At 41.1% G+C, this 27,222-nt stretch overlaps 1 protein-coding gene across 1 annotated transcript in view; it reads left to right on the forward strand.

Moving 5' to 3' along the window:
- The window catches only part of PHLPP1 (PH domain and leucine rich repeat protein phosphatase 1), a 212,512-nt gene that overhangs the window by 135,442 nt on the left and 49,848 nt on the right, over positions 1 to 27,222 (forward strand). Inside the window, exons 5-7 of the mRNA XM_042961325.1 lie at positions 21,386 to 21,532; positions 22,358 to 22,588; positions 26,582 to 26,784. Coding sequence (XP_042817259.1) covers positions 21,386 to 21,532; positions 22,358 to 22,588; positions 26,582 to 26,784 — 581 coding nt within the window. The remainder of the gene's footprint in view (positions 1 to 21,385; positions 21,533 to 22,357; positions 22,589 to 26,581; positions 26,785 to 27,222) is intronic.

The following is a 27,222-nucleotide window of genomic DNA, read 5'->3' on the forward strand; positions in this document are numbered from 1 at the left end:
ATCTTAGGATATTCCTTTTATGGGATTATTATCCTAATATCTCTATTAATATCAGCCATTCTGACGAATACTCGATCTGAAAAAAGGTGTGTCTTTCAATTCTGGAAAATGTTCTCATTATGGTGTTTTGATAATTTTCTCCACTGCCTTGTTTTTCTCTTTTCTTTCTCTGAATTCCTGTTAGTTTGGGGGGTGGGGGGAGGACTTCCTTGTTTGTCTTCTGATTTTCCTTTCCCTTTGTCTTAAAGCCCAATTTCTTGATGGGTGTTCTCTGCTTCATCTTAACTCTTTGGAATTTCTGCTGTCTTTATTTTTCAAGAGCTCTTTCTTGTTCGTTTTTTCATTTGTGTGCATTTTAATAGCATTCTGTCCTTTTTTTCCTGGGTGCATTTCTTCTGTTTCTGAGGACATGAAATTTATTTATTTACGTATTTATTTCCTTCTTACACTGCCTTGATTTCTTTTTTTCCTGTTTGTGTAGGTGTCTGACTTTTGCGCCACAAATGTAACTATCTGGTGATCCTTTGCCCTCTGTTCCTATTTAATGGTGACTCACCGAAATGTGAATCGGGTGCCATGACATATGGGCAGGGTTTCACCGCCATACAGCTTCCCTGCCATGGCTCTCAGGGGTTAGGCTGTAGTTTGGGGAACTTCCAGAGACAGCACCTGCAGCTCCTTTCCACGTCAGTTTTACTCCTGAGGAATCCTTTGGTCTTCTCTGTGCGTAATGTGTGCCAAGATTCACGAAGAAGAGTGGGGAAGAGAGCTGGAATCACAGGGTTTAGTGTATGGATTTTTAATTGATCCCCGTTTTCAGAACAGTGTTTTCTATTAGGCCCGAGGTCTCTGCGCTGGGGACTCTCCAGTTTCTTCCAGGGAATAAATTATCTTCTGCTGGAAACAGGGAGGGGGTTTGGGGTCTAACTCCTCCTTATAGAAGCTTACGAAGTCTTTTTGCAGAAGTAGAACAAAAACACGGAAAAGGCACAAGTATGAGTGTATGCTTTGGTGCATTTTCATGAAGTGAGCACATCCATGTAACCAGTACACAGATTCAGAAATAGAATATTCCTGGCACCCGGGAAACCCTCCTGTGCCCCTCCTCTAATTACCCTAAAGATAATCACTCTCTAGACTTTTAAAAAATTTTATTTTTATTTTTATTTTTTTGAAGTATTCATTTATTTTTTTAAATTTACATCCAAGTAAGTTTAGCATCTAGTGCAACAGTGATTCCAGGAGTAGATTCCTTAATGCCCTTTGCCTACTTAGCCCATCCCCCCTCCCACAACCCCTCCAGTAACCCTGTGTTCTCCATATTTAAGAGTCTCTCAGGTTTTGTCCTCCTCCCTGTTTTTATGTTATTTTTGCTTCCCTTCCCTTGTGTTCATCTATTTTGTATCTTAAAGTCCTCATATGAGGGAAGTCATATATTTGCCTTTCTCTGACTAATTTTACTTAGCATAATACCCTCTATTCCATCCACATAGTTGCAAATGGCAAAATTTCATTCTTTTTGATGGCCGAGTAATACTCCATTGTGTGTATGTGTATATATATATTAGTATATATATTAATGTGTGTGTATATATATTAATGCATATATTAATACACACACACTACATCTTCTTTATCCATTCATCCATCGATGGACATTTGGGCTCTTTTCATACTTTGGCTGTTGTTGATAAGGCAGCTATAAACATTGTGGTGCACGTGTCCCTTCGAAATAGCATACCTGTCTCCTTTGGATAAATACCTAGTAGTGCAATCGCTGGGTCCTAGGGTATTCTAGTTTTAATTTTCTGAGGAGCCTCCATACTATTTTCTAGAGTGGCTGTACCAGTTTGCAGTCCCACCAGCAGTACGAAAGAGATCCTCTTTCTCTACATCCTTGCCAACATCTGTTGTTGCCTGAGTTGTTTATATTAGCTATTCTGACTGGTGTAAGGTGGTATCTCATTGTGATTTTGATTTGTATTTCCCTGATGATGAGTGATTTTTTCATGTGTCTGTTGGCCATCAGGATGTTTTTTTCTTTTTTTAATTTTTTTTAATTCTTTTTTTTTAATTCTTTTTTTTAAACGTTTATTTATTTTTGAGACAGAGAGAGACAGAGCATGAACAGGGGAGGGGCAGAGAGAGAGGGAGACACAGAATCTGAAACGGGCTCCAGGCTCTGAGCTGTCAGCACAGAGCCCAACACGGGGCTCAAACTCATGGACCGTGAGATCATGACTTGAGCCGAAGTCAGACGCTTAACCGACTGAGCCACCCAGGCGCCCCCAGGATGTCTTCTTTGGAGAAATGTCTATTCATGTCTTTTGCCCATTTCTTCACTGGATTATTTGTTTTTTGGGAGTTGAGTTTGATAAGTTCTTTACAGACTTTGGATACTAACCCTTTATCTGAAATGTCATTTGCAAATATCTTCTCCCATTCTGTCGGTTGCCTTTTAGTTTTGCTGATTGTTTCCTTTGCTGTGCAGAAGCTTTTTATTTTGGTGAAGTCCCAGTAGTTCATTTTTGCTTTTGTTTTCCTTGCCTCCGGAGACGTGTTGAGTAAGAAGTTACTGCGGCCAAGGTCAAAGAGGTTTTTGCCTGCTTTCTCCTCAAGGATTTTGATGGCTTCCTGTCTTACATTGAGGTCTTTCATCCATTTTGAGTTTATTTTTGTGTATGGTGTAAGAAAGTGGTCCAGGTTCATTTTTCTGCGTGTCGCCGTCCAGTTTTCCCAGCACCACTTGCTGAAGAGACTGTCTTGATCCCATTGGATATTCTTTCCTGCTTTGTCAAAGATTAGTTGGCCATACGTTTGTGGGTCCATTTCTGGGATCTCTATTCTGTTCCATTGAGCTGAGTGTCTGTATTTGTACCAAAAAAATTTTTTTTTAATGTTTATTTGGGGGTGGGGGGAGAGAGACAGACAGACAGACAGACCATGAGTGGGGGAGGGGCAGAGACAGGGAGAGAAAGAATCTGAAACAGGCTCCAGGCTCTGAGGTATCAGCACAGAACCTGACACGGGGCTTGAGCTCGGGAATGGCGAGATCATGACCTAGGCTGATGTCGGACATTCAGGCAACTGAGCCACCCAGGCGCCCCTCAGCTTTCAACAGCCTAAATGAATTTTGCCTGTTTTTGTACTTGATACAAATGGGTAGTGTGTAGTGATGTCCAGCTTCTTTCCTTTGCATTTAAAAAAATAATACATATGAAGTTACATATTATCAGCTCGTACTTTATAGTGAGCAGTGTAAAGCCTTGACTTTGGTTAAAGCGGAAGGTTTTTCAGTTTTACACTGCAACAAAGGTTTCCGTTTTCCTCCCGTTGCTTTATGCCCTGGGGGAGATAGAGTGAAAGGGGGTCTGAGCAGTTGGTGTGCGGCTGTTGTGTTGCCCTTTGGAAAACAAATGGGCTTTAAACCGATTTTTTCCCCACCACATACTACTCTGAACCGTTCGTCCCCTACCCCCATTGTCCAAGAAATATTTTACTGCAGAGTTCTCAAAGTCATAAATTTGTAAGTATGGTATATACGGGCACACACCAACACACACATACTTTGTGCTAGGAATTGAAATCATGTATTTTTACAACTTCTATCTATTCTCCAGAAAGCTTTACTATAGCTATTCCATGTTAATACAGTTAATATGGCAGATTTGAGATACGCCATATGTGGAGTTGCTTATTTGTATTTGTGTGTTTAGGAAATTTGTGCTATAGATATGTGGATATTTCGTATTTCACAGTGGATATGTGAGAGAGGTACCAGAGGGGAACTTACTGCATTTCTATCTAAGCCTCAAGGAATGAATTTTTAGATTCTCAGACTTAGTTAGGGCAGATATCCAGGGAGTTACTTTAAGTACGATGCATTTATAACAGGTCAGAGTTCTGAGACTTTTTCTCCTAACCACATGCCCCCTTAATTTGTCTTCCTATTGGAAATTCTTGCCTGAAACAAATGAGCTATTTTCACAGAACATTTACGTTGGTATTTGCAGCAGTATTCTAAATCTGGAAAGATGGCTTGCTGATGTACACACATAGGCCAGCAGTTTCAGAGGGAAAACATTGTTCTTGGAACTACCACTGTTTGTTTTTCCTTTATTGGCATTGGAACTCTTCAAGTTAGTTTTCAAAATACAGAGGAGAGGCAAAATCAGAGTAATTTTTGGTAGTTTAATGGTTTATTTCCTGATTATGTATGTTACTGTTAATTATAATGCATTATTGACCTCTACTTTGTTAATAGAGAGTACTTCACATACATCAACCAGAACCCCATTTAGATGACCCAGATGGTATTACTACCAACATTATTATTACTCTCAATGGATAATTTTTTTAAAATACAATAAGTTTCTTTGTGAAGTCAGTGGAGAGGACAACTTTTTTGCTGGTTATTTATTTATTTATTTATTTATTTATTTATTTATTTATTTATTTATTTATTTTTGAGAAACAGAGAAAAAACACAAACGAGTGGGGGAGGGGCAGAGAAAGGAGACAGAGAATCCCAAGCAGGTTCCCTATTGTCAGCACAGAACCCGATGCAGGGCTTGAACTTACGAACCAGGAGATCATGACCTGAGGCTGAAGAGTCAGACGCTTAACCAACTGAGCCACTGAGGTGCCCCAAATTTAGTTCTTTTAAAATGGTCATTTGTTAAAGTTTAATGGGTAGTAATATTGCACCGAAGAGTCTAGAGTTTGTAAAGGATGATAGAGAGTTCTTTTATGCTGATATCCAATGCAGTGTTTACAAAGAGCCGTGTAGAGAGCAAACTCAGAAGCAAAGTTTGATAGTAATAACTTGTGTATGCACGTTTCTGTAGCTTTGTCCATGGTGTTTGGAAAGTTTGCCATTTCAGTTGACTTAAATGTCTTCATCTTAGATCATTTTAATTTACTAATTTCTTCTGCCTACCACTTTTTTGGATAAGCCTGTGTTTTAGTAAGTATTTGACGTATTGTTGGTAATTAAAACACACACTTCAACTGCTTCATTCTACATGTTGGAAATTAGACAAATTATAAAAGAATTACTCATATAAGTACAAATTGATTCTAATGTTTCAACTGTGTTAATAGCTGGTGGTTATCTGTCACTTCCATTCATAAATAAGGGAAGTAAATCTGATTTCCAGCTCTTGCTGTTTGCAGGTGAGTTGGTATAGAAAAACAAAGTTAACACGGCCAGAGGGCCAGCAAGTTCTAGGAATGGAGTTGGTTTTTTTATAGGAGGATTACTAACGTTAATTTCAGTGGAAGCTGGGGTTTCAAAATACTTGGTAAACCACGTATGTCTGCAAAAAATTTTTTTAAGATCTTATTTTTAAGAAATCTCTACACCCAGTGTGTACTCTACCAACTGAGCCAGCCAGGTGCCCATGTCTGCAAATTTATTAATATACTTTTTACCATATGTGATCCTGAAATAGGCAAACAAACAAACAAAACCTCTCAAATTTACCACTGACTTTTTCTCCCCCCCAAACATTCTTCTTTGGATAGTGAACTTTGTTGCTGTTTTGTTACTGTGCTCGGTTTCACAATATTTTATGCAATAGTTAATAGACAGCCTGCTCTCATGAAGAGGCAATGCGTAGGAATAGCAGTTTGCTTCGGCTTCTAGACATTTGTTGTTGCATTTAAGTTTTGCCTGAGTGACTTTACTGAGACTTTTGTAAGAGCTGACTTCAGCCTGGCACCTTTTTAACTGCTTTCTGTATTTATCTTGTTTGCTTCAAATTCCTAGAGAACAGGGATCTGTTCTTCCTCAGAGGGAGGACCTTTGCCAGGTGGGCCGTTAAATACATACTTGGTAAACAAATGAATATGTGAGCGAATGGTGGTGGGACTTATCTGTATTCATTGAACTCTGTGTTAAGAATACACCACTTCCAGGGTTAAGCATCCGACTTCAGCCCAGGTCATGATCTCACCGTTCGTGAGTTCGAGCCCCGCGTTGGGCTCTGTGCTGACCCCTCAGAGCCTGGAGCCTGCTTCGGATTCTGTGTCTCCCTCTCTCTCTGCCCTCCTCTATTTGTGTGCGCGCGCGCGCGCGCTCTCTCTCTCTCTCTCTCTCTCTCTCTCTCCCCCTCCCCCCCTTCCCCCCCACCAAAATAAACATTAAAAAAAAAAAGAATACACCACTTCTTTGCAAAAGTATTTGTAGCAGCTTGTAGAAGCGAAGTGTTTCTCTTCGGTTGAAGGTAAGATGAGAGGACAGCCTGCTTGGCGAGGTGATTCAGGAAAGATTACGAAGAAAGAGATTCTTGGGGTGCCTGGATGACTCATTTTAAACATCTGACTCTTGATTTCAGCTCAGGTCATGATCTCAAGGTTGTGAGGTTGAGCCCCACATTGGGCTCCATGCTGGGCACGGAGCCTGCTTGAGATTCTCTCTCCTCCCCGTGCCCTTCTCCTGTGTTCACTTCCTGTCTCGAAAGAAAGAAAGGAAGAGAGAGAGAAAGAGATTCTTTAGAAGGGATTTGAAGTTGGAAAAGGAAACATAAGATTTTATTTATTTAAAAACTTTTTTTAACGTTTATTCATTTTTGAGAGACAGAGACAGAGCATGAGTGGGGGAGGGGCAGAGAGAGAGGGAGACACAGAATCCGAAGCAGGCTCCAGGCTCTGAGCTGTCAGCGCAGAGCCCGACGCGGGACTTGAACCCACAAACCATGTGATCATGACCTGAGCCAAAGTTGGACACTTAACTGACTGAGCCACCCAGATGCCCCAGGAAACATAAGATTTTAAATGGACAGTATGATATTGGACTTCCTAAAAAAAAAAAAAAAAAAAAGAAAAGAAAAGAAAAAAAAAATCTATGGGTCTATTCACCATTCTCTAAACATACTTCACATTCACCTTGCAAGGAATGTGCCGCTCCCTCTGCTTTTCACCTGCCAAACCCAGGCTCAACCCAGTGAATCCTCCTTCCCTTCAAAGCACATTTGTAGTGACTTTTGTTTCTTGAAGCTTTTATTTCCCCTTTCCATGTGACCTTTGCCTCTTCTGAACTGTTAGCTTTCTCTGTACTTAATGCACTCACCAAGTATACCTTTTCTAATAAACATTTGAAAGCTTCAAAAATTGCCATCTATGTAAAGTCCTTGAGAATGGAGGTAGTTTCCTTATCTTTGTCTTCCCTCTCTGCTGTCCCCCCATATTTAGCCAGAGATATAATATATAAAATCATATATATATGATGTCATATGACAAGCCTCTTAATAAATATGTGTTGAATTTGTTGGTTCTCTCACCACCAAACCACCAAAGATAATCAGAGAAATATGATCTTAAAACTTTCAGAAAAGAGCATTGAAAAAAATGCTTTGAACAGTGGCACCTTTGGTGTATTTAGTGCTTGGGTGACTATTTGAAGGGGAGGGTAATCATTTAGAATGGTTGTAGATCTGTCACGTTATACCACATAGCACCTAGAGATCAATTTCAAGGAATTTAGGAGTAAGCGTGTAATTGTGTCCCATAGGCTGTGTTATAAAATCAGTATAATGCAACTTAAGGTAAAGATTATAATTACCTTTGGGTCAAGGAGAGAGTGAGTTAAAGACTTGGAGGAAAGAAGTGATTTAATCTCTGTTTAGATGTGAACGGTGTTTTAGCTGAAAAGTGTAATAAGGGGGACAAGAACGAGCAGCGGCTTTTCAACTGGGAGAACCGTGGGGAGAAGGAATGAAGTTGAATTGGGTATACAAGTGTGTGGGCGGAGTAGAATGAAAGTTATGAAGAAATGAGCGTTGAAAAACTCCTAATTATGCCTGGAATTTATCAAGCACCTTTCTTCTTGGAAAGCTCAATTTTCTACATTTTCAGTCCCCACGGAGGGGAAAACAAATGACCTTACTTCCTACTCTGTTCTTTTGGGGATCTTGGCATTCCAGAGCTACAAAGTTACTCATTTTTAATTACTTACCCACACCAGAAGTTCACATTGCCAGGTGTTTAAAGAAAGATTTTAATATGTTGTTTTTATCAGTAATTTCTGAAAACTCGCTTTCTGTGGGAGTAGTGATGACTCACTCACTCACAGCAGAACCAGGAGTGGTGTGCTAAAATCCTTTGGTAGCCCATTGGCCAGACCTGGAGCTGCAGTCCTTAGCCCGACTGCAGCTTCTTTGAAGATGTGCCGTCACACAAAATATACTACAAGCAAACAAGAGCTAAGTGCTGGAGAAAGGGGGTGGCTGGTGTGTATTCGAGAACTCTTAGCACCTCTGCGGCTCTGGGACGAGGACCCTCGGGAAGGATTTCCACTACAGGGGTGTGGCGAGGTTTGCCCGAGGTATGAGGAATGTCATAGACTGTGTGGAATGCCCTTCCCAGCGCTGGAAGTGCCTTGAGTACACAGCTTTGCTTTACAGATGGAATTTTGATCCTCTTGGGAAGCTTTCCATCTCACACGACTCCCGTTTTCCTTCCCCGTCAAAGGGAAGCCTGTACTTGGTGGTTGGGGCACTGATACCGTAGCCTTTGGTCTTCCCCTCGGTGTGGGCTCCCAACCTCATTTCTGAAAATAATAGCCGATTTTCTTCTTCCCTCGCGTGGCGCACGTAGAAGAGGGAGCTCAGAAAGAAACAAAAGATTTCTTTATCAGCCAGACTGTATTAAATTACAGTTGCCCCTATTGACTTCTTGGGATCCTTTAAGATGTTTAACTTTTTTCCCCCCCCCCCACTTAAATAAAAAGAAAGAAGGGATCTTCAGAAGCCTTGGCTTGATTCCAGTGAGGCTATTGTATTCTGGCCAATTCCATTCTTCTGTTCTAGTCAGCTCCTTGCTCTGCTCTGCAAGCTGTAACTCAAGGCAGGCGGTTAATATTAAACACAATATTTGTAGTATTTGCTATTCCGAGTGGAAACCAACTTTTCAATCTGCAGAGCTCTTAGGATGATGATAAGCGTGCAGGGAGAAGCCAACCGATGCTTATTTTGTGGTTTTTAATGATGAAGTGCCCGCCTTGGGAACATGATTACTGTCCTTACTGATGACTTCTGGAAAAACAAAAAACAAAAAAACCTTCGGTTGCCAGTGTGAGAAGACCGAAGGAAACCAATCATGCCCCTCGTCCTCCCTCCCTTCTCTGCCTCAGGTCACACACGACTCTCTCCAGCTCACTCTGGAGCTCCTTCTGACCACGCACTTGTGTCACTTTTGAAAAGGAAAGACCCATGAGAGTTGCTGTTATTCCCAAGAGTGCCTGTAATTTTGATGTCACTCACCGTGCTCTCCATGGTAACAGAGCCGTGGATGGGAGGAGTCGCACGCCTGCTGTCATTTCCCACGGGTGGGTTAGGATGCTGGTGCCAGAGCTGGCAGGATATTTCACAGTGGCTTCTCTAAAGGAGGGCACACCCATCCCTCTCTGCTGATGTCTTTGGGACGTATAATTAACAAGAGAACCCCGGGGAAAGTCTGACTTTCCAAATAGTTTTCTTTTTTCCGATTGTAAGATGTCTGTCACAATGCAGCCTTTTTTTCACCCCACGTAGAGAGGTAGGATGGTGTGCAGGGTGTGTGTGTGTGTGTGCACGCGCACGGGGGAAGCACAAGGGAAGCAGAGGATATCTGATTTATATGATAGACAAATCCATGCATCCTAGCATAGACTGTTTCACTCCTTTATTCACATTTTTTTCATAGGTAAATAGCAGTGTCTTCATCTGGAACTCGAGGGGTGCTCTGTGCTTAATCTTTAAGCACCCTCTACAAGCCGTTCTTTCTGTTTAACGCCGTCATTGGCTTCATGTTTCCCAAGCCTACCCTTTAGTTTTTGCCCTCCAAATCAGTGTTTCTCAAAATATGATTTACGAAATGCTTACATCAGAATCACATGGGGTATTTACAGGAAACAGAGATGCCTGGTTTTCATGCCATCCCTGCGGGGTCAGGACCTCTGGTGATAAGAGCCAGGAGAACTGCATTTTTAACAATGCATGCGACATTTGAGATACTGTCCTGCTACCCGGTTCTCTTTGAATGTCTTCTCTTCCAGTCCCCATCTCCCCATTGAACTCTTGTGTCCCTTTGATAAAAGTGAGTTTTCTTTTCTGTAGATACTCGGGATTTTTCCCCCCAGTAAGTTTTCATCTTATGCTTTGTATTATAGCAGCTTTGCTCCCAAACTATTCATAAGTTCCTGGAGGGTGAAAACCATGTGTGATTCACATTTGTATGCTTCACACACCTTTGTGCATAATAAGAACTCAGACAACGTTTCGTCAATGGATGGTTCAGACTTTTACTGCACCTGTAAACTTTTGGGTGATGGATTTTTTTCTGTTACCTACCAGATATGCTTGGTTTACTTGTGATGTGAGCTTAAGCTACTCATGACCTTAGCTTATGTTTACTTTCTCCTTTGATAATCTGATATCTTTGATAGAGATGCTATCTGGTTTTCATTTTTATGTATCTTGTATGACTCAGCTGGGATTTTATCCAAGTATGCTGTGTAGATCTTCTCTTTGTCTTTCTTCCGAGACGTGGAAATAGAGATGTTTTCTGCTTTTTGCAGAAATAGTTTTACATTTTTTGTTCTTTGTCCTACTTGATAGTGCTTAAGATTAAACATCTCTTGAATAATGTTGCAGTTGAATTGGCTGTGGGCAGATCTGTTAGTAAGAAAGTGAACAAAATGTTGTCATGGATAAATTGAATAAAGAAATTATTTCATAGGAAAGGTGTGTTTAACTGTAACATAATAACTTACCTCTTGTTTGTGTTTTCGGTGATTATATCGCCAGTTTATGAAAGAAACAGAAAGTGACAGACTTATGCTGCTTGTGATTCAGTTTTCAAGAATTTAGTTAGTGTAGGGTTACTATAGATTACTGTAGATCTAGTGACTGCTATTTCCGCATGATTGCTGTCCTGTGATTTGGAGTGGTTTCCTAGATAATGTACTTGACTCATGGGAACCTTCACTTGCGCGTCTCCCCCACCCTGCCTGTGGGTAGGAGCTCTGTCTTGTTGACTACGTAGGTTAACTTGGCCTAGGTCTGGCACGAAGTAAGTAACCAATAAGTGCCTCCTGTTTGAATTATTTTATAATTATTTTAATGTTTGTTGATTTTTTCTTTGGGGGGGGGGGAAGCTGGGTAAGGACAGAGAGAGCGAGAGGGAGACACGGAATCCGAAGCAGGCTCCAGGCTCTGACCTGTCAGCACAGAGCCCAACACAGGGCTCGAACCCACAAACCATTAGATCATGACCTGAGCTGAAGTAGGACGTTTAACTGACTGAGCCACTCAGGCACCCCAAATTATTTTAAAGGAGGATTAAAATAGCATTGTCTCTCTTTAGGGAATGCTTTAATTTGCCATGATAGCAACATGTTCAATGTAATTGTGGCCAACACAGAGTGTTCTCTATTTCCTCGATTATTGTTTTGGAAAAACTATGTCTGTGAGTTGTAGCTTTAGTATACTTATTCTGTGGCAATTCTTAAGAAAATTTTGCCCAAATACTTTTGTGGCTGTAAATTTTCATTTTTATCCAGGATATGCATGTGTTTGTTTTCTGATCATATGAAAAGGTGATAAGCCTGTTTAGCTTGAACTGAGAGTCATTTATGGTGATTAGGATTAAGATGGGATGGTTTCTGTTTATTTTGGCTCAAGTGTTAAGAAGCTGGTTGTGTGTACCTTAGCATTTGTACATTTGTAAGTGTGCTGAACCTCCCAGGAAAGCCTGGCAGGTACTCACTGGGTCTGAGTCCAGTGACTCGATAGGGACAACAGGAAAAGTCACTGCACTAAGAAGCGGAGAAGTCACCAGTGAGAGTTCAATTCCAGGGCAGAAGAGGTTGCGGGTGTGAGGGCTCAAACGAGCTGACTCATGCTTTCTGAAGAGTAGGTGTTCCCAGCACTTCTGAAGCAGGCCCAGTGACTCAAATGTTTCTCATGCTACTGCAGCCACAGACAAATCCGAGAGGAACATGGGGCAAAAGATATTCTTTCTTTCCTTCTGTATCCAGGAAAGGGAGACTTTGAAGTCTTTTGCAAATTGTTTTGCTTTCTTACATAAATAGGACAGCACTGGTTGCCGTATGTCGTACCTGGATTAGGGCAAAAATATTAAAACATGGCTGTAGGACGAAGTTCATCAACAGTAAAGTTCTGCTCTAAAGGAGTCGGAATTTAAAGTCCATGGAAGATAAATTAAGAAGTTGCTGACTGACGTCTCTCGCACTCGCTGCCTTAACTAATGCTTCTTGAGAGAAAGTGCATTCAGTACACATTTTTGTTAAAAGTACTTTGATAAAGCATAAGAGACTGTTAAAAACTGAGAACAAACTGAGGGTTGATGGGGGGTGGGAGGGAGGGCAGGGTGGGTGATGGGTATCGAGGAGGGCACCTTTTGGGATGAGCACTGGGTGTTGTATGGAAACCAATTTGACAGTAAATTTCATATATTAAAAAATAAAAAATAAAAAATAAAAAAAAATTTAAAAAAAGTACTTTGATATTCTTTCCAAGATTTGTCCTTCTATAGAGAAAAAAGTTACTCTGTCAAATGAACTGTTTAATTGAAGCATTTTATGCATTCCAGACTACAAGGTGGGCTCTTAAGAAGAACAACAAAGCAGGCATTTGATTTTATAAATTCTCTTGGGAGAAAAGAAGGAGATACAAAAAGTAAATGTAACTTGTTTTTACCTAAGCTTTTCTCTTTGGCTATTTTGTTTGAACAGGAATAGGCTTTCTCTTTTTGCTCACTTTGAAATTTATTTACGTTGAATGAATATCGAAGAGGGTGATTTATTTAGTAAATGATATTGGCATACTTAGCTACTGGACAAAAAAATGTTAGACCCCCTACCAAACATTACATGTAAAAATAAATGTAAGGTGAGGTAAAGATCTAAATGTACAACATACAATTGGGAAATATCGGAGAACTTTTATACCACTCTGGGGTGGGGTAAGAGGACCTTCTCAAGCAAGGACTCCAGCAAGGAAAAGTTGGCCAAGTTTGAGCAAATAAAAACTGAAAATTAGTGAATGGCTCACGTCATCATCAACGGAGTGGGGGGAAATGAAACAGGAGGCTGGGAGTGTCGTGTGACGAACATGACACTCCGCGTGGCAGTTAGTACTCAGGGACCCCCTGCAAACTGATACGTTAAAGACTAGTGACCCAACGGAAAAACGGGCAAAGGATGTGAAAGCGTATTTCAAAGCAGATGAACCTCACAGAAAGATACACTCCTCTGAGAAGTACAAGTTGGAGGGGCCTGACACCCCTGTTTGCCCCTCAGGTTAGCAACAGGAGAGGGTGCTAACGTTAAACGCTAGCGGAGGCAGCATGGAGGGAAGCCCTCTCCCACGCGGTGGGTTGGGGGTACGCGTTTCTTCAGCCGTCTGGTCATTTTCCAGTACCTATCACAATCTAGATGTTACCTACTCCCGGACCCATCGGTTACACTTTTAGACATACAGGTTTACAACCCCTTACCCCAAACTCTTGAGGCCATTTGTGTTTCGGATTTCAGGGAGTTTCAGATCATTGAAGGTAATGTGGCACATATATTACCTATTATACCAAACCTCCAGTCGGGTTGGGACTCCAGAAACAGACACCTTGATGTTTCTAAAGAGAACGCATTCCTGCCCGAATATTCACGCAGGTCGGCTTTTGTCACCACGTGAATCCGAGAACGATTTTTGAATTTTCAGAGCCTGTTGGATTTCAGAATTTTGGATAAGTCATTGGGCACCCATAAATACTGCAAAATGAAGGCACCGAAGCACAAATGGAAATGCTGAATTTTTCCTAACAGCAAAACAAAAACAAAGAAACAAAAACCGGAGCACTCCTACTCTGTCAAAAGAGTGAGACTTGACTGTCTCAAAAAGGTGATTTGTATAGATGAGAAAACAAGTCACGGAAAAAATGCGTGTGGTGTTACCCCATTCAAAAAATAGGGAGGGAGGTTACTTCCTATTCATGTATGTGTTTTATGAGGAGGAAAAGCTTTGGAAGCGTGTGTACCAAACTTGACCCTGGTTATCTCCGGGGCATGGGATTTGGAAGGAAGTAGAGACTGCCAGTGTGTTCTTTTGTATGCTTCTCTAGTTCGACTTGTTAAAATGATCATGTGTTATTTTGGTAATCGAATAAAAGCAACCATCTTACAAGCTCATCTAGTGAGTATTCCAGAGCACTGAGGGACTGGCAACCCCCATTCCCCCCACCCCCAGGTCCGTACTCAGTACTCCGAGCCATTAGGGAGCCTACTTTTCATAATTAATGGAAAGCAGGAGACAAGCCCAGGGCGAGGCTCACGACTCCAGCTCTCACGCGCGTCCTTCATTACTTAATATCGGAGCCTAATCATTTCCAAAGTGTATTAGCATGTTCCCCCACTGGGAAAAAAACAAGCTAAACATGGACTGTTACCATGAAATGGAAATCCAGTCACCAGGGAACCTTTTTTCTAATTGACCCACTTGTAGTGAATAATAACTCCAGAAAATAATATTGATTTTTCTCTGTTAGAATCATTGAGCAAAACAAGTATGGTTTCCTCTTCATGAGTGCGGCGCGTGCCTTCTAGTTAAGCACAGTTGGAATATGTTTGAAAACGGGAGTACTTCCTCTGTACTGTGATTTTATCTTATGGTCAAAATTTCCCAATATATCCTTAGTTCCTGAGAAGAAAATCACTAAGATTTAGATGGACCTAAAGCTAATTATTATGCCTCCAAATAGGCATCATGCTGTTTCAGGAGGGGGAGGGATGTAAAAATTGGCAGTGTTTGTATTTGTTTATTGTTCTCAACTTAGATATCGTGCAACACTTGCTTTTTCCTTCCTGCCCTTGGAAGACGTGGCTCCACTTAATTTTGTCAGGAGCGCTTGCTCCCTGGTGGCTTTTCAGAAGCCAAGATGAAATAAGCTTACAGAGCTGTGGTCAATCTGTGTGAAAGGCCTACGTATCTATCTAACAAAGGGAAGGGAAGTGGTTGTGGTACTTTTTAACCTTTCAGTTGAAACTAAGCACCCTTCCCTTTGGTGGAGAGAAATCATTTGTTTGAGGGAGCAGCTTGGAAGATCCTGTATCTGGAAATGTTGGTGACTGAGGAAAAAAATCATGTCAGGCTGAGTGTAGGCTAACGCATCATGCTGCTGTCTGGATGAAGGTGGAGGCTAGGCGAGCAGTCACCACAGTTCCCTCGGGAGCAGTGTCACGACAGGTGCTGTCCCGTTGTGCTGTTGGTTAGTTACGGTGTGAAATGGAAGACAGAAAGGAAAAATCAGGAACATTAATATATCAAACCCCTTGACGGCAAAGCGCGTTTTGTGTCTAGATACAGGATCATTGGTTACTGTACTTTTGGTTTTATAATGTAAACGCACAAGGAGATGCAAACGAAAGAAGTATCCCCACGGGGCACCTGGGCGGCTCAGTGGGTTCAGCGTCTGACTTGGAAGGCTCGGGTCGTGATCTCGCAGTTCGTGAGTTCGAGCCCCGCGTCGGGCTCTTTGCTGACAGCTCGGAGCCTGGAGCCTGCTTTGGATCCTGTGTCTCCCTTTCTCCCTCTGCCCCCTCCTCCCCTGCTCACGCTCGCGCGCGCGCTCGCTCTCTCTCTCTCTCTCTCTCTCTCAAACGAATAAATGGCAAAAAGAAATTTTGTTGTAAAAAAATATCGTCAGTTTGGCAGAGCAGTGACAGTGTCAGCTGCATTCTAGCATCTTTCCACGCGTGACCTTCCATCACTTCAAGGCCCCCACCCTTTTTTTAAGTTTGTTTTATTTATTTGTTTTTAGTAATCTCTACACCCACCATGCGGCTTGAACGCAACACCCTGGGATCAAGAGTCCCGTGCTCCTCCAACCGAGCCAGCCGGGTGCCTCTTGCACTTTGTTATATGGCCTTTAGGATACTTGTTTGAAAGGGACTTCAGGTTTTCTCTGCGAACGGAATTAAAGCTTTCCGTCTGTGTAGATTCTCAAGTGTGTTTTGTTGATTATACTTTTCTGTGACACTCAGTACTGAAAAACAAAAGTGTGCCTTGGAACTCTGGGTGAAGTAAGACCTGAGTTCTAAAAGCCCACAATGCCCATTGCCATTAGCTAACTGTAATATTATAATCCTGTACCTCTGACTTTAAGAATTAACTAAAATTACTCTTCACTAGACTCAGGATAGATGTTAACTTGATTTTTCCCCCTACTTTGAGCTCTGTTATAGAACAGATGGACATGAGTTACAGCTCTTTCCATAAAGCAGATTGCTTGCTCTGCAGAGTGAAGTCAGTCTTTGCGGTTGTTGGGTAGTTGTGAGCCCTGGGCTGTGTCTGAACTGGTTTAATGGAATGGCACATGGCGTTCAAAATAACCATGTCCTCCATTACCGACAGTGCTACCCTCAGTGGGAGATGCGAGGCCGAAAAAGGAGTGTGTTCCATACTCTGGTCTGAGACCACTCTTTGACCTGTGACTTAGAATTATTAGTAATTGATATCGATTTGTATTAAAGTCTCTAATAAGATGTGATAAAAGAACAAGAGAGATGAAGAGTAGTAGTGCTGATGTTGAAAGGCAGTGTATTCAGGTTGTATGTGATACTTACCTGATTTCTCTGAGCCTACTTTCTTTCTTTGTCAGCGTGGAAACAAATGAAGGAAAATGACCTCAGAGGCCCCTCTAGTCTCACTTTAGATAACTGAGACATGAAGAAGATACATCCACTCTAAGTAACTTTGTTTAGCCTCAGCACTGTGTATGTGTATATACTGTGTGTGTGTGTGTGTGTGTGTGTGTTATGTTACATATATATATAACAGATGTGTTTAAAAAACAAACTACAGAGTTTCTTGTCCTTTAGTTTCTAAAATATCAAGAAAAATCATTCCTCATTAACTGCTAAACCAACCACACTATAGTTTTTACAATCATTATTAAAGTAATTTTTATTAATCTTTTAAAAATCTTTATTTATTTTGAGAGAGTGAGAGAGAGTGCAAGCAGGGGAGGGGCAGAGAGAGAAAGAGAGAGAGAGAGAGAGAGAGAAAATCCCGAGCAGGCTCCATGCTGTCAACACAGAGCCCAGTGCAGGGCTCAGACTCACGAATCAGGAGATCATGACCTGAGCAGAAACCAAGAGTCGGATGCTCAACCAACTGAGCCACTCAGGCGTCCCAATTTTTATTAATCTTAAATTTGTGATGTTCTGATTCTCCTCTGCATACCTATATTGAACAGCTTTGAGAAAATATCTGTATACCTGCGTGGATATAATGTAATTTCATTTTAAGGATTTAATTTTAAGGTTTAAGAATGATATTAGTTTTAAAATGAAATTATTTGAAGTATTTTGACAAGTATGTATCTTTCCAAAACTAGCCTGTTTTTTTTAAATCTGGGTCTGCACATTTGATAATTGATAACAGAGCTAAAAATCTTATTTTGTAGGAGACATAGAGATTTTCTAGTCTTTTCTTCCCTAACACTATGTTATCACCTGGATCCCTCTTCTACATTCTCTTTGAATGAAGGTAAAGGGAGGAAAGGTCATCCACTCCCCATTTTGATTTCTCTCTCTTTTAACTTAACCATTGCCTCTAGGTGTCTCTTCCCTGTTTTAAGACCTAAGAGAAGTAAATTCTAGGTGGGCCTTCTTATCTTTCTCTGAAGGGGTTCTTGAATTGGCAGATGCTTGTAATCTGACTGCCTTTCACATCTATAAAGAAAAAGTGGAACTCTAAGGAGAGTAAGGGTTAGAGTTTCCAAAACAAATGAATTTTAATGTGTTCGGATCAAGAACTTGAGTTCTCAGAAACAATACACACTTTGTTTGCTAAACAAGTCTGCTGGACACTGTGTTCTTTTCTGGGAAGAATTTGGGGGATGGGCTGCAGCAAGAGTAGTATGAGGGGTGTGGGGAATGTGATAAGAAGGAAGGAAAGACATTTAAGATATTTGAAAATCAGAATCGGTGCTTAAAATGTACAGGTCTAGGGCGAGAGTATAAATGGAGGCCCACCCCATATATGTAAATATTTATTATAATCAAGCTAATAAACTGTTAAATAAAATATGCTCTCTCCTCCTACCTTAACAGACTTGCAAGCGTAGATTCAAGTTTAGAATCCTCAGACCCCTTGGGATTCCACACATTCTGAGCTGTCAGCACAGAGGCTGACGCGGGGCTCGAACTCGTGAACCATGAGATCGTGACCTGAGCTGAAGTCGGAAGCTTAACTGTCTGAGCCATCTAGGCTCCCTGAAATTAATTTTAATAATGTTATCTAACCTAATATTTCAAAATTACTACCTGTTCTAAAAATTATTAACTAGTTTATGTTCTTTTCAGTGTATTTATACTTGGAGAACATCTCCACTGGGACCAGCCATTTCAGGTGCTCAGTGGTCATCTATTACTATTGCCGTTTTATTGGATGTGGAGACTCCTTGTTTTGGGGGGCGGGGGGGCGGTGCGCTCTTGGTCCCCAGGACTGAGGGCGGTTCTCTTTATCATGAGGTCTGGTAGTTTTTATCATTGAATTGATGCAAAGAATAATTGCACTTTGTAGTTAGAGCTGGCACCAATTTTGAAATGCAAATATATATACCTAAGACGATGGAGGGTACTTGTTAGGAGTTTTTTATTTTTGTGTCTCTCTTTTTCCGTTTAAGCTTGTCAACTGCCTTGTACTCATTCAACTTGTACTTGTGCTGCTTTCCTTTGTTGTCAGAAGTGCTGTGGTTCTAGTAAATTTGTTTGTAAAGATGAATATACCTCCCCACCCTTCCCCCCCTGTTATTGACTAATACTTTTCCAAGTCATAAGTACTGGAACTGTAATCACTTCATGCCTACTTTCTGAAAAGCCTTTGTACTCCATTGTGTTGGATAATGTCTAGTGGGTCTTTTTCCTTCCTAGAGGGACTTTTTTTTTTTTTTAGGTTCAGTTTAATTGCATGTGTATTTTTAAACTGTGGCCAGTTCTACCAAGTGAGGAATCATATCTAGAAAGTAGGATACTGTTTTTGTTTGGACTAGAACAGCACTTTCATCTATTTCAGGATAGAGTTGGCAGATTTAGAAGGGGAAAAAAAAAGTCACCCCAGTTAAATTGGAATTTCAGAAAAACAACAACAACAATTTTTTTTCTTTTCTTTTTTTTTTTTTTTTTTAGTATAAGTATGCCCTGTGAAATATTTGGGGCATACGTGACACTAAACACTTATTGATCTGAAGTTCTTATTTAACTGGGCGTTCTGTATTTTATCTGGCAACCATATCTTAAGACTCCTTTACCCTCTCAAAAATTGAAGAGTTTTTATTTATGTGGATTAAATCTATTGATATTTACAACATTACAAACTTAAACTGAGAAATAATATATATTCTTTAGAAAAATAATAAACCCATTCTTGTTAACATACGTGTTTTTTATGAAAAGTAACTTTTAGGGGAAAAAAGGTAGAAGACTGTCATTGTGTTATATTTTTGTAAATATTTTAATGTCTAGCTTAATAGAAGATCGTTGGATTCTCCTGTTTCTGCGTCCAGTCAGGTGCGCTATCACAAAGACCTGTACCATCTGGAAATCTCCACTGGAAAAGGAGAATGGCAAAAGACAAGTAGCGTCTTAGTATTGTTATAAGGTACTTCTGACCTTGGGAATCTCTTGAAAGGGTCTCAGGACCCTCTTCCAGGGTCCTCCAGCCATTGAGAACCTCTGAACTAAGAACAATAGAACCTGTGACTCTAGCTTGTAGAGTATAGATCATGGATAATTTAATCGGAATAGAGGATAAGTTTTTTTTTTTTAATTGACATACTATTAGGTCTATACTCTGCCGTTTAAGGAAACAGCTATTATAAAAGAAAAATCAACCTAACACTTTTAACCTGTCAAAGAGGCCCTGTGTCACTTTTCTGTTTAGAATAAACTTTACGTTGCTACCTAAGACAAAGCTTAGTATTTTTTATCATAGAATTCAGCAGATAGGTCACATGACAATTTCCTTAAAATGCTGATTGGATTGAATTGGATTTATTTTTAAGATGTGTGTGTCTGTTCTAGGCATTGTACGTGCTGCCCCGTATTTAGTCTTGGGTGGTTTTATGAGTAATCGGCATAATTGCAGTAACTAATCTGATTCTCATCTCAAATAAAAAAATGGAGAGGTTGGCAGTGGGCCAACAGGTTTCAAACACAGACAAGTTAAAACTTAAAGATGAGTTCTTTAATTGCTTGGACAATTGAGAAAATGAAAGAGCCATTCACAAAAATGGAATAGGAGAAGTGCTGGTCTGGGAGACAGACAGGCAGTTGAGTTTCCACTGGAAATGTGGCAGGGTAGCTCAGGAGATAGGAGATGGCTGTGGTGGGTTAGAGAGAGCTCCTCCCAGAGCAGTGAAATGATTTCTGAGGAAGGCAAGGTAGAGAGAGGGAAGAAACTGACAACAGCTCTGTGAGCACTATTTATACCCTTGGGGTGGGGAAGAGGAGATGAAGAAGAAGAAAGAAGGCAACCCAGGAGGAAGGATTTGGAGAGTGTTGGAAGAGACCGGGTGAGGAAAATGTCCTGCAAGTGAAATGACAAGGGCTTTTCAGGAAGGGGTGTGTGGTTAGCGGTATCCAGTGTTGGCCTGAGATTGAAGAATGGTAATTGGTCCTTAAATTGGGAACTATGGAACTAGGTTTCCCGAGAGAGTGTGTAGTTTCGATAAATTAATTTTTTATTGCAGGTGTGTATTTGGGGAGAAGTGAAATGGAAGGGTTTTTTGCTTGTGTGGGATAACACAACTTAAGAAAGGCAAGACTGCAAGTCCCTTCCCTCTCTCCATCATCACTTACTGGTGTGTTAATGGAGCTGGTCCAGGAAGAGCTAGAAAACTTACTCCAGCAGAACTCACCTCTTCACGCATTCAGTCTCATTCTAGACTGACGAGTTTGTTTTTATTTTGGGTTTTGTTTTAATGTTTATTTATTTTTCAGAGAGACAGAGCACAAGCAGGGGAGGGGCAGAGAGAGAGGGAGACACAGAATCAGAAGCAGGCTGCAGGCTCCTAGCTGTCAGCACAGAGCCCGACGTGGGGCTCGAACCCACCAACCGCGAGATCATGACCTGAGCCAAAGTCAGACACTTAACCACCTGAGCCACCCAGGCGCCCCAAATTTGTTTTTAAATATAATGTATATATTTTAGGTGGAACACTGGCCTTAGAGTCTGAAGAGGTACACTCAGCTCTGCTGTGCACTTGACCTCTGAGGGCATGTTTCCTCCTTCGTTGAATTGGATTAGATGACCTGTGCTAAAATTATGTGACGTTATGCATCTGTCACATTTGTCTTTTCTTTCCTTTTGTTTCGTTGTGATAGGTTCACCAAGTTGAAGAGTCTTAACCTTTCCAATAATCACTTAGGGGAATTCCCATTAGCTGTCTGCAGTATTCCAACCCTGACTGAGTTGAATGTGTCCTGCAACGCCCTTCGAGCAGTCCCAGCAGCCGTCCGAGTTATGCACAAGTATGTACTTCTTTTTTCTTTTTTAATCTTTAGTTTTGAGAGAGAGACAGAGCAAGAGCAGGGGAGGGGCAGAGAGAGAGGGAGACACAGAATCCGAAGCAGGCTCCAGCTCTGAGCCGTCAACACAGAGCCTGTTGTGGGGCTTGAACTCATGAACCACGAGATCATGACCTGAGCTGAAGTCGGACGCTCAACTGACCGAGCCACCCAGGCGCCCCTACACAAGTGCGTCCTTTAAGCCCCACCACACTGTATCCCTCGGAAACCCCCGGGAAGCTGCATCGAGCTGCAGCACGTGAGATTAGCCAACCTGTTATGTTGGGTGTGTAAGTCTTGACCCCAAATCCAGAGAGCAGGGTGTTGGGCAGAGTTCATGTCTTAGCTTTTACACTCTTTAGAGTCGTAAAATATTAAAATATCCTTGTTTAGAACTGAAGATCCCCACAGATGAGTATGCCTACCCATGGGACAAGGGCTTCCTTTCTCTTTTTCTGACTTCTGTTGAGTTCTAAGAATTTAAAATAACAACGAAAGATGGGTATTTGGGCTGATTCTCACTGCATTTAGCTCACGTTGTTGCTATTTGTACCTGTCCAAGTTAGGGAGATTGGTCATATTTTGGTTTTCAATAAAAGATTAAGATACTTAACTCTGATCTTTTCTGTCTGGTATATTACTGCCTCAGGCGCTGCCCTTACGCATTTTGCAAAAGATCTAGTTCATTTTCTTTTTCTAATAATATGATCTATACCTGTGGAACTGGTATGTTGATAATAAACATGTAAAATTTACACGTTCTCTTCCTTATTCTGTTTTCTTTAACAGCCTACAGACATTTTTGTTGGATGGAAACTTTCTCCAGGCCCTTCCTCCTGAGTTGGAGAACATGCACCAGCTTAGTTATCTTGGTCTTTCTTTTAATGAATTCACTGACATTCCAGAGGTTTTGGAGAAATTGACTGCTGTGGATAAACTTTGTATGTCTGGAAACTGTATGGAAACCCTGCGGCTACAGGCTTTAAGAAGAATGCCTCACATTAAACATGTGGATCTGAGGTAACTAATTTTAAGAAATCTATCCTATTTATAAGTAGTTGGCTTAGATCTGGGAGCGGGTCAGAGCTGTGGGGGTGACATTCTCAAGCAAGCTGGTTGGTTGGTTGCAGTTTCTGGTGAATGAAGACCCTGTCACGGAGAGCAAAGTGGATGTTTTTTCTCTTTGTCCTCCTTTTCTGTGGTGAGAGACAGCTAATGCCATTGAGCATCTCCTTATTTTTTTTTCCTTCCTTGACTTCCCTAATGTAATATAATGTATTCATTAAATTAATTTGCTTAACTTATTTATTTTAATTTCCCATTTTTCTGTCCAGGTGGCTCTGCCCTTAGTTCATTGTTCTTTACAAAAATACAAAACTCATAATCCCTCGTTAGGCCCAAGTTTGACTAGAACCTCCACTCTCACCCCTTGCAAGAGCAAGGAACCTGCATTTTGAATCCTGATCGTGCGCAACTCCAACCAAAACCCACCAGCACGGTCCTTGCCACATTAAAGATTCAATCGTCCTTTAGTACGTGAGGATCAGTTTTAGTAGCTAATATACAAAGAACCGGTATACAAGGAGGGATCTATTCTAAATTTCTCTTTCTTAAGGAAAAACAAAAGCCTGTCATGGGACTGAGTTCCTGTAAAGCAGCATATCAGGCTTAGAGGTCTCATACTAATTTGCCCAATTTGATACTTTTTTCAGCCAAACTAATCCCCCCATTGTCCAGAGGTCGATGACCACATAGTCATCGTGATAGATCTTGGGCAAGATACTTAATGTCTCTGTGCAGCTGTGTTCTCATCTCTAAATTATAGTTAGTAACAGAAGCTAAATCGTAGGGTTTGGGAAGGAATTGAGTTAAATGCCTCCTACTCCCAATGTCTTATGTGTTGTTATCTTACCTGATTGAGGACGCCTTCCTCCTCATGGAACTCAGCTATCATTCTTGGCGTCTTCACGACTCCTCATTTGTCAAGGGTGTTTCTTTCCTCACCTTACTCCCCACTTTCCTCTGTGTTGATAACCCTAGGCCCTCACTCAGAGCTGTCGATTTTTGTCAGTGTAAAGAAGCATCATCTTTGGTCCTTTTCTTCCTTCATACGGTCTGACCTTGGAAACCGTTTCTTCCAGTCCCTCAAAGAATGGCTTCCTTTTCCCTCTCCTCAGACTAAAGAAATCAAGCCTGTTGCACCTGGGGAAGTGTTGGTTAGCAGTTTGCGAACCGGTTCTTCATTGAAGGAGGACAAATGGTAACCCTGGATCTGAAGTTGAGAACTTTCTCGAATGTGACAGGAGGAGACACTGAACACTTTGTCTCGTTAACTTTCTTTCTAAATTGTCAACATTATTTGTCTCTGAGTCACTTAGAGTTAGAAAACTTTCGGTCTTAAAGAATTTAAGCCCTTTTAAATTGAGCCACCTAGATTTCTAGTTCTAATTGGATCTTTTTAGACAAGATCGGTTACAGGATATTTAAATACCGGAAGCAGACACGGGACCCTCTAAATGTTGAACGGTTGTGCCTAGGTAACTGCTTTCCTCCAGGCCTCTCTCTACCCCTCCCTGCTCACTCTTGCCCGCATTCTCTCCCTCAAAATAAATGAACTTGAAAAAAAGTGTCTAGCACAGAGCTCCTTCACCACAGATAACCAAGCAGCACTGCTGTGCTTGATCCTTGTTAGCCAGTGTTAGCAGTTGGTTGGTACTTTAATTGACTGACCCGTCCTTGCAGCCTCTCGAATGCCCTGCTCTCCCGCACTCGTGTGTGGAGCTCTCCCTGTCTCGCTCTTCTCTTCAGTCCAGAGGCCATTCTGCCCTAACTCATGCACTGCTTTCTTCGCCCACTTACAGCTGTGAAATTCTGCCTCCCCTTGCCATTCGGATGAGGTGCTTCATCCTGGGTTGCGCCTTTTCTGACCATTCTGTGTGTTTCATGCGTCGGTTATGGCACTCGCCACATACTTACAGTCTTTGTATTTTAAAGCATATGATTTTCCTCGCTCAAGTACTAAATCTCTTGACAAACACCTTGTTTTATTCATCTCGTAGTGACACAAGCCATAGGTCACCATGCTAATCACCACCATACCTTTCACTGTTTGCAAACTATGGGCACATACATTCATTTGACTTTCTCAGCTGCCTCGTAGGACAAGTAAGGTGCAATCCCCGTTTTACAGATTCGAATTAGGCTTAACCAGAATTATAAAGTGACTTGTTCAAGGTCCTATGCAATGAGCAGCAAACAGGAACTAGAATATGATGCTGTTTCACACTACCTATCTACACAAAGTAAATCTCAGTGAATGTTTATGAAATAAATAAAATGGCTGTGTTAGCTGAGGGGATTATTGAAAGGAAATTTTAATCACATTTTGCCTCTTTGAAAGTTCATCCTAAATAATTATATTATTGTGTGAGCCTGGAAACTTTTGATATTTGAATCCTGGTAAGACTTGGCAATTTTAACTGAACATTTCCCTCTCGTTATAGATTTTCTTTTGCCTCCTCATTAAATAAACCCTTTAATTATTTTAGTGTTAATACATTAAATTACAGGAGGGAGCTCTTTCAAATGAAGATGGTGATGCCACATTAGGAAAGTTACTTACAGTGTAAATTAGGAAGGACATGGGACTTTTTTTTTCAACTCCTACAGTCTGTTGTATCCAAAATGAGACTTTTTAAAAAATTCTGTGTACATAGTCTAGTAATCTCCTGAGCATTTGGAAATAGGCAAATTGCTGGGTTGAGGCCAGTTTTTAAATCTTACAACCTGGAATAAAAAAAGAAAAGCAAAAAACAAATCCTGTTGGGGACATTTAAAGAGGCCATATGCTATGCTTACAGATTGACAAATCCCAGCTCTTTGCTGTCTGTCACTCATCATTGTGTTCCAGTGACTTTATGATATTGCTAGTAATAATTCCGTTTTCATCATTTTATTTTATTTTTTCAAAGGGCAGAAATTCACAGCCAAGAGCCTTTAGCTTTTTCCTAAGCTCCAGCCCTCCTGTTAATGCTGTTGTAGCCCACGTGCATTATTTCAGCACTTTGTTATGAGAAGTGCAGGGTTCTTGTTTGTTGGTTGGTAAAGGAGTTGGGGGTAGCCTAGCAGACTAGGAATTGAGATTTCCGTCTCTTTTTCTCCCTTTTGAAGTTAAGTGTGTCTTCATTCTACTGATTCCTAGTCCCCGTTACTACTTCCGTATCTTCTTGGGAGCATCTCATCTGTGGCCACCTCAGTCCGTCAGCTAGCTGGTTCTCCTGGCGGAGGTTCTGCCAGTTTTCCCCTGTGCCTTGCTCTGTCCTAGATTTGTCGTCCTTTGTTTTCTACTTTCTCAGCGAATCCTAGATGCCAAATGTCAGTATTTTCTGTGCTCCGCTCTTTCAAGCAATATTTTAATGATGGAGATAGTTTTGGCAATCAGTCCTCGGTCTAAGCCAGCCAGAAATCCAGATGTTTGCATTTTCATCTCTGGTGCATATGTGGCTCCCATTCATTTCCACACACACACACACACACACACACACCCCTCCCGCCTTCTCCCTTAAATTCTGCTCACCTCCCTGCTCACGAATCCTTTCTCCTTCCTTAAACATTCACTCTAGTTGTAATGTGCCTAATGGGTTGGTCTGGGTTGTGTTTCTTGTGTTCTTTCAATCAAATTCTGTGGAAATAAATGATTAAGTGGATTTTTTTTCCCCTCTTGCAATGAATTAAGGTAAAATCAATGTGTGTGATTCTCTTCCAGCCTAAGTGGTCCAAAGTGTGTTTCAGAATATATTGCCAAGATTAAGACCTTCCTGGAGTTGTCGCTAAAAATAGCCAAAGAATCTAGCCAGTTAAGGAAGTCCAGATGCAGAGATGTAAGAAATGATGGAAGACTGTAACATAGTGAGGCGTGCATCCCTTCTCCTTAGCTCACCGTATCAGGGTGTGGCCATTTATTTCTAGCATTGCGGTTAATTAGAGTCTCTGTTTGTGGCCTTTCTCTTCAAGACTGAACATAATTAGGAAGCTAATAGCAGATGAAGTGGACTTTCTCCAGCACGTCACTCAGCTGGATCTGCGCGACAATAAGCTTGGTGACCTCGATGCTATGATTTTCAACAACATTGAAGTTTTGCACTGTGAAAGGAATCAGCTGGTGACATTAAACATCTGTGGCTACTTCCTAAAAGCACTCTATGCCTCTTCTAACGGTATGTAACATACACCACATCAAAGTTTCTCTTTTGGTTCCAAGAATTTACTCAGCAACATCATTGCTTTGATGTGATGATGCCTCACTTTGATTTTGCTTTGCCCGTTTACTAAAATAAGTGTCAAATTTTGCTGCGATAAAAATAATAAAAGCAGAATGCTGGTATGGTATTTAAAGGAATCAAAACAGGAGATTTTATAGTTTCGAATTTGTTTTTCTCATATTGTGGTATTTAGGTAAGTTACTCCCACTTTTGATTTGGCTCCTCTGCTTAATGGGCCTTAATAAACTATTTCTTGGACTACCTTGTTAGGATAGTAAATCTGGAACCGTGATTTAATATTGGAGAGTAAAAATGAAAGGAAGTTCCATTCTGGACTCTATTCAGGGTCTCAGATTTCATGTTCCACTAACAAAGGAGCTAATCTTAAGAGAG

This window comes from Panthera tigris, chromosome D3 (assembly GCF_018350195.1).
Source record: "Panthera tigris isolate Pti1 chromosome D3, P.tigris_Pti1_mat1.1, whole genome shotgun sequence".
Taxonomy (NCBI): Eukaryota; Metazoa; Chordata; class Mammalia; order Carnivora; family Felidae; genus Panthera; species Panthera tigris.